This window comes from Ziziphus jujuba, chromosome 9, assembly GCF_031755915.1.
Source record: "Ziziphus jujuba cultivar Dongzao chromosome 9, ASM3175591v1".
Lineage (NCBI taxonomy): Eukaryota > Viridiplantae > Streptophyta > Magnoliopsida > Rosales > Rhamnaceae > Ziziphus > Ziziphus jujuba.
In genome coordinates this window covers 20184582-20192757 of record NC_083387.1, presented here as the reverse complement: position 1 = coordinate 20192757, position 8176 = coordinate 20184582, and the positions used below count along the sequence as shown (strand labels likewise).

Genomic DNA, 8176 nt, shown 5'->3' with positions numbered 1-8176 from the left:
GAGCGTGATGACCAAGAAAGAACCAAAATCCACAAATTTCCAACATAAAAATCATGTTCACTATTGGAGGAGAAAATTCAGTGGGTGTGGTGGGTCCAATCTCTCAAAAATTAAACAAAATGGGGACCCAAAACCACTATTACCAATTTAGAAAGTCACACGTGAAGACGCGTCAGATTGTACACCGCGTGAACCGACTTTTGTTGTAGTAGTAGTGAAAAACATGGAACTGTTTTTCAAAAACACTTGTCTTCTCTCAGTAACAACAAAACCCGCCAAATACTTCACCCCCTAAAGAAAATATTTTTAACAAAGGGAGGAGCAAAAAGACGCGTAATTTCCTCCACAAACCAGTATTGGCACTTGGATTTTAGTATCATGGTCAATGTAAGTTTTTATTTATTTATTTTTTTTACACTTTCTTGGGAAAATCATTATTTGTCCTGGAAAAAAACTGAAGATTTTTTAGAAATTATACCTTTATCATTATCATTATTATTTTTAAGTATTTCTTTCTGGGTATGGTTCATCACTAGCTAGTAAATGTGAAAAAATGGAGAGACAGATAGCGATGGAAGGAGAGGAAACAGGAAATATGGTCAGCTCAAAGAAGGGTGGTGATGGTGATGAGAAGGATTTGGTTGGGGAGTTAATGGGTTTGATTGAGAGTTTGGGATCGTATTCTGGGTTCAGAAAAACACAGAGGAAGGAATGCTTCAACTTAGTTAGGAGGCTGAAGCTTTTAATTCCACTTCTGGAAGAGATAAAAGAGATTGATTCTTTAGTTTCTTCTAAGGCTTTGAGTGGTCTTGGTAGTTTGAAGAAAGCACTCCAATTTGCCAAGAAATTGTTGAAGGATTGTAACTATGGAAGCAAGATTTACTTGGTCAGTGAGTGAATTATTGCTCTCTATTTTCCTATCTATTTCTTTTTTATGAGCACATTTTACAACTGGGTTTTTGTTTATATCGATTGGTTTTTTTTTTTTTTCGCTTAATTACTGTGTTTTTCAGGCACTGGAGAGTGAAGCTGTGATGGGGAGGTTTCAAGCTGTTTATGACAAATTGAATCAAGTTTTGGATGAAATGCCTTACAATGAACTTGGGATCTCCGTTGAAGTGAAAGAGCAAGTAAATTACTTATTCACTTCTCTCTTCATTTGTCCTTTATATATCTTGAGCTTTATGTTTTCTTTGAAATTCCTCTTCGGCCAAAATTTCCCTTTTTGGTTGCAAACAGATCTGCTTAAGATGACAAAATTGACTTCAGCCATTTCTGTGTTTTTTATTTCTTACTCTTTTCATCTTCTCAAGTATGTTTAGTCTAATGAGCTCAAGATGGGTTTTCACATTTTAAACTTCCTGCTTGCAGACATATGATTGTAGAACTCATATGTAATCAAAAGATAATCACTGGCTTTCCATGTGATTGGTTACTCTGAATTCTGTAAACATAGACTGCAGAGTTGTAATAATGACTCTGTCTTAAAGCCCAACCGATGTTTCCCGAAAATTCGGAGGTTGAATAACTCGAAAAGTTTCCTTAGAAAGATGGTTGTTGAAGTCATTTCCAGCATGATACTATCTTCTTCTTCTTTTAATAATTTTTTTTATGAGAGAAAATGAAAGAAGTTTTTTGACCATTGTACTTTGCTGATCCTATATATGCACTTAATTATGGTTCAAGCTTGTATTTTTGATATGGGATTTTATGTTACAAAACTGCTTATGCCACTTTTATTGCTTCAGGTTGAGCTGATGCATAAGCAACTTAAGCGAGCAAAAAGGCGAACCGATACACAGGATATAGAACTAGCAATGGATTTGATGGTTGTTTTTTCTAAGAAAAATGATGACCGGAATGCCGACCATGCAATACTACAAAGGCTAGCAAGCAAATTGGAACTACATACTATTGCAGACTTGAAAGAGGAAACAGTAGCTGTTCAAAAGCTTGTTAAGAGGAGAGGACAAAATGCCGAAAACCTTCAGCAAACCAAAGATCTCTTGGATAAATTCAAGGAAATTGCAGGTTTTGATGAGGATTCTATACTTGATGGCCCTGTTTTATCACATAAAACTCTACAAAGGTGTCAATCTTCGTTAATTCCTCATGAATTCCTTTGTCCAATCACATTAGAAATCATGACAGATCCTGTTATTGTGGCGAGTGGACAGGTAATCTTATTTTTTGTTTATAACCTTCTAAATAACGCAAATTATACCGTATCATTTCCGGGTTAGAGAGACTTTATCATTTTTACATTTTGATATAATGATTTCATGTCTTAGTCATCAAATTGACAACATTCAAATGCTTAGCTGCTTCAAGAGTGTTTGGAAAATTGGAATTTGGTGAAAACTATGTGCTTAATTGTATACTTAAAAACCAGTATTATATTACAATTTTCATTTAATGTATCTGGATTTGATATGCCGTTTACCTAACAGACAATGCAAGTCCTCTTCGATGGGCCACATTTTGTCATTTCTTGGTGATAATTTTTTTCTTGAGCATCAATTTTCAAATTTGTCGCTGTCAAAGCAAAAAGAGACAAAAACAATCCAATATTGAAACTTTACCATAGGGGAACATCTAAAGAGTAATCAGGATTTTTTTTTTTTTCTTCTTAAAATATCTGTCAAAATCAAATATAAAAGCTAGAAGTAATTAACATTTTTCTCATGTTTACGCCATAAAATTGATACAGTTTTCCTTGTTGTTTTTATAGACTTATGAAAGAGCAAGCATACAGAAATGGCTATTTTCCAATCACCGGACCTGCCCAAAGACGGGAAAACCATTGGAGCACTTGTCACTAGCGCCGAATTTCGCACTCAAGAACTTAATTCGGCAATGGTGTGAGAATAATCACTTTGAACTACCCATGAAGGACCCATTTTTGGGTTCTTCTGATGGCTGTTATGCAGAAATCATAGAGGAAATCTCTTGCTTAGTTGAAAATATATCCTCTCATCAACTTGATGTGCAAATGGAAGCTGTTATGCAGATTCGTATGCTATCCAAAGAGAATCCAGAGAATAGAATTTTGATTGCCAAAAGTGGAGGAATCCCTCCTTTGATTAAGCTCCTTTCCTATCCAGATTCCAAGATTCAAGAACACACTGTGACAGCTCTTTTGAATTTGTCAATCGACGAGACAAACAAAAGAATCATAGCAAGGGAAGGAGCTATCCCGGCTATCATTGATATTCTGAAGAATGGAACTGATGAAGGTAGAGAGAACTCTGCCGCTACATTGTTTAGCTTATCAATGCTTGATGAAAACAAAGAGCTGGTGGGCACTTTGAATGGAATCCCTTCCCTGGTGGAACTTTTGTGGAATGGAACAATCAGAGGTCGAAAAGATGCTGCAACTGCATTGTTTAACTTGTCTTTAAACCAAGCCAACAAGTCCAGGGCCATTAAGGCTGGAATTATACCACCATTACTGTATTTACTGCAAGATAAGAACTTGGGAATGGTTGATGAAGCCCTTTCAATTCTACTACTCATTGCATCACATCCTGAAGGGAGAAATGAGATCGGAAGGCTATCTTTCATTGAAACTCTGGTTGAAATTTTAAGATGTGGGACACCAAAGAACAAGGAATGTGCTGCATCTGTACTTCTTGAACTTGGTTTGAACAATTCATCTTTCATCCTCGCAGCACTTCAGTTTGGTGTGTATGAACATTTGGTGGAGCTAGCGAGATGCGGAACCAACAGAGCTCAAAGGAAAGCAAATTCTCTTTTGCAGCATATGAGTAAGTGTGAACACATTCCTTGACTTTTCAAAACAAAACAAATAAGACAATGTAAAAAAGAAAAAAAAAAAGAAAAAAGAAAAAAAATAGTTTTAATATTCATTGTTTTTGTTTTCTGAAATGATGCTTACATAAGGTATTGGGATGTACAAAATGGAAGTTATACGCTGTATTATGTTCTCCGCTGTGTGTATCCTTTTAGCTCAATGGACTGCAGAAAACATATTCAAAATGTTTGATAGGCTCGTACATAGTTCAAAGTCTCTCTTACCATGTTTGGAGATTTCTACTTTTAGTCTGTTGACCATGTTGTATTATGTTCTCTCCTATGTGTATACTTTCAGTTCAATGGACAGCAGAAAACATATTAAAAATGTTTATATTAGACTCATATATGGTTCAAAGTCTCACTACCATGTTAAAATAGTTTAATAACTTTACTGAAATCAGGAATCTTAGAAGGAAAAAAAAAAAAAATGTGCAAGCTTTTCTTCTTTGAAGCCATAAACAGTAAATGTTGGAATGTTTCCTATATCATCTAATAATTAAGAATTTTATTGGAGGAAACTGGCATTGATGAAATGGAAATGAATAAACGGTAATGCTATTTATTCTGTTTGTTTATTTATTTTGTAAAGGTGCCTAAACCAAAACAATTAAAAAGGAAAAAAACAATAATAAAAAAATAGTAAACACGCATGGCCTTTACTAATTGTTTTTAATTTTATTTTTTTAAAAATTTGGTTCAATTAATTAAAATTTGTTTTATATAAATTTAGTATATTTGTAAGGTATAATTGTAGTGCTGGTGTTCTGCATGTCTTTGGGAGCGATGAAACAACCTATAAAACAAGAAGAATGAGCTTGAAGCTTGTGCCACTCCGATGCTTAAGACAATATTCAAAAGAGGCTTTTGGGATTTTTTTTTTTATTGGGCCAATAAGGCTTCTAGTGTTTGGTCCTAGAAGTGAGCCCATTTAAAGGGTCGATCTTGTCTGAATTTAATTTGTTACCAATGGTAGGGTTACGTATAAGTGGCCAATGGGCAGTAATTATCTAACCGTCAACATTTTCTGCCCGGCCTTCGTGGTCCAGCAATAATTTCCGACGGGTCAATAGTTGCGCAGTGTGTCATCAGGAGCCAGCGAAGATGGGGCCGACGAATGCCTTCTGTCGTTTTCCTTCCACGCGGCTTGTGCAGAGGGGAAGGGTTCAGCCTTCCACGTGGCTATGGGAACAACATAACACCTCTATTGTGAAATTTTCAAGTGCAAGCATATAAAAAAGAAAATGTTTATGGTGAGTAATCAAGTGTCGAATTCCACAAGGAAGAGTTGGTTTTAATTATTTTGTCTTGCTTAAATTCAATTATTAGATTAGAGAGATTATTGTTGTAGAATTAATTGGATTATCATCTCAAAATAAAAAAAATAAGTATCATTACATAAAAATCAAGGGTGATTTTTTTTACAATTTTAAAATAATTTTTTATAATTTTATTTTTTATACATTATTATTTAAATATAAAATTATTTAATACAATATTATTTTTTCCTCAAATATTCCTAATTACATATCTTTTACAAATAAAATTTTTTTTCACAATTTTAAAATAACTATATATAGTTTTTTTAAAATTAATTTCATTAAAATATTTTTTTTCTCATTTGAATTAAGGCTGATTTTCAGTTTTGAACATCTTCAAAATTATAATTTATTATTTTGAAGTGTTCAGTCATAAATTTGCAGATGTTCGATTGTGAACTTCTGAACGTTATTATTTTGTTTAGTTGTATGCTTCTGAACATGCAATTCCACATGAGTATATTTTTCGATGTTCAATTGTAAACTTTTGTACACAATTAAAAAATTTGTTTGTATACTTTTGAGCATGTTAAAATTGTTCGATTGTAAATGTTCGAACGAAATTTAAAAATATTAAATGTCCTAATTTTATTTAGAGATAAACATACAAAACTATAATGGACCTGTTTTATATCAATCACCAAAAATAAAAATACAAAAAGATCATTTTGAGATTGCATTTAGTGTCATAATTGCAAACTAATTTGTTCAAAACTATAGACTGTCTAAATCTATTGTCTCATGAGTGGCTACATCATCTGAAATTAAGTCCTTGAAAACTTTTATTTGGAGAGCATATGGTATTCCCCATCCTTGGACAAATATTTGACAATGTTTAAACCATTTACAATAATTGGCAGCATTGGATATCCTGGTACCATGAACAACTATAACAACAACAAAAGTAACAAAAATATTAATATAATCCAAAACTTCCATTATCTATATCTTTTTTATCCTGCATATTTTTTACATTCAATTAGATATAAACCATCAATGATTAACAAAAAAAGGGGCATGTTTCATAGTGTAAGGTATTTAATATCTATATATATATATATATATAATGCTCGACAAATAAAAGTTAAACATCTTGATAATGTTTGGATGGACGCTTTTGAATAATTAAAAAATGTTTAGTTTTAAACTTGAAAATAAAAGACGAATTTTGACATATCAGAATCAAATATAAGCTGACCTTGTCATTGGTACATGATAGAAAAAATAATCCAACCTAAAGCAATTATCACAAAATGAAAAAAAAAAAAAGAAGAAGAAGAAGAAGAAGAAGAAGAAGAAGAAGAAGAAGTTAAATACATCTTATTTTTTCATATTTTTGAGCTTACATAATTTGTGAATAATTATTATATCTGCAATCCTAATTTTTAATGAAGTATAAGTTAGATGGATATATGTAACATGTTATTTGAGAAGAAGAATGAGATTGTATAAATAAATTATTTAAATAAATTTAGTTAATAAATGTCCTTAATAGTAATTTTAAATGGAGATAGAAAGATAAATCAATAATGAGATTGTATAGAGTTCAAATGGTAGTACAACTAGAAATTCTCAAAAATCAAATAGAATGAAAAGAACACAAATTCATTGAATACTTAAAAGCTATGTTTCGTGAACAAAATCTACAATACTATGTAAAATTAAGAATACAAAAAGGTAAAAATTGAAGAGATTAAACAAATACAAAAATGTATTAGAGGGTTTGTTGTTATCCTCACCTTAATCCTAATTCATTGCCCTTCTTCTTCTTCTTCTTCTATATTTTCCAAGTTTCAAAAAAATTACTTCAATAGTGGAATGACCTTCTTATGTTTCTAGATTTTTGTAGCCTAGCTTCAAGCAAAATACTTTAATAGTGTAATGATGATGATGATGGTAGAGAGATGATGGTGGCGTGAAAAGAAGGAAATAGAGATGTTTCCATTAGTTCTCTTTATACACACTTAAGATTTCCTCCCAATTTCTTAATTTTTAAAATAATATAAATAAAGTAATATTTCTAATAATATGTAGCTCCTATAAGTTAGGAATGCCATCTAATATATTAAAAATAAATAAATATAAAAATAAATATTACAATATCTATTATTTAGCCATAAAAAAAACTATGCTGTTAAGCTTTAAACCACAATTAGGCTTTAGGTTTTGACTTGGTAAATGTATGAATTTGGGCTTGAACTTTGGGGCTCAATTCTTCATCCTTTTAAGCTTCCAAAACGTTGGTAACATTGCTTTAGGTCTATCGGATCCTTTTGTTGAGACTTCAATCAAATACAACTTCAAAATTACTAAGTTTGTTCAAATATGTGACTTTAAATGGATGCTGGTGTTGATACTTTTGTCATCTGACCATGAAATTTTATGAAGATGTTCCCGCATGTTAAGAAGATTTTCCAAAAAGAATCATTGAAAAATTCCACTAATAGTTCTAGATATGATTAAAACAATAACTGTTATGTAGCAAATCAGCATTTCCAATACGGTAAAATAAATAGAGATTAAATTTTCAAATTTTCAAAATAAATCAACAAGTTTTGGAAAATTATATCTGGAACATAAAATCAGCAATTTAGCTCCATTATTCCTTCACAAAATGTATCCAACCATTTTTTTTTCTAAAAAAAAAATAATCCAAAAATAACCTTAAAATAGCATATTTTAGTCTTTTTTTTTAACCTAAAATCAGTAAACAACAAAATCAATATATATTTACCTTAATTAAACACAATATGCTAAGAAAATACAAAAAATAAGCATAAATGAAGGTTATAAAATAGTAATATTCAAAACTCATAACACTTTAATATAAGATTTGTTAGTATCTAGCAAATAAAAAGATTAAAGTATAAAAATAATCTATTTTCATAACTTTGTAACCATTAAAACATAGTTAAGCAACATGATATGGGTGCTTTAAAAATTAAATAATTACGCAACTCAATACCTTATTTTCCATCTAACATAATCATTACTTTCAAAGTATGCATGTGAAATCAACTTTAGCTATAAATACCATGCAATTG

General features: G+C 31.2%; 1 protein-coding gene across 4 annotated transcripts; it reads left to right on the top strand.

Moving 5' to 3' along the window:
- The first annotated feature begins 238 nt into the window (after positions 1 to 238).
- Positions 239 to 4158, top strand: LOC107427205 (U-box domain-containing protein 15). Of its 4 annotated transcripts, none has more exons than XM_016037572.4 (5): positions 239 to 387; positions 566 to 886; positions 1014 to 1130; positions 1749 to 2177; positions 2732 to 4158. In XM_016037572.4, the coding sequence occupies exons 1-5, from the start codon at positions 379 to 381 to the stop codon at positions 3788 to 3790; spliced, it is 1935 nt and encodes a 644-aa protein (XP_015893058.3). In that variant the 5' UTR covers positions 239 to 378; the 3' UTR covers positions 3791 to 4158. The 4 variants fall into 4 exon arrangements, with proteins under 4 accessions (XP_015893058.3, XP_015893054.3, XP_015893053.3 ...); XM_016037568.4 differs by having other exon boundaries at positions 243 to 387; positions 541 to 886; XM_016037567.4 differs by having other exon boundaries at positions 244 to 387; positions 537 to 886.
- Positions 4159 to 8176: the final 4018 nt, after the last annotated feature.

What these genes read in the sequence shown, in the direction of transcription:
- LOC107427205 (XM_016037568.4), top strand. Translation starts at nt 554, where the DNA reads ATGGAGAGACAGATAGCGATGGAAGGAGAGGAAACAGGAAATATGGTC. An exon ending in CCGTTGAAGTGAAAGAGCAA is followed by an intron (nt 1,131 to 1,748) that starts GTAAATTACTTA and finishes TTATTGCTTCAG; the next exon opens with GTTGAGCTGATGCATAAGCA. An exon ending in TTATTGTGGCGAGTGGACAG is followed by an intron (nt 2,178 to 2,731) that starts GTAATCTTATTT and finishes TTGTTTTTATAG; the next exon opens with ACTTATGAAAGAGCAAGCAT.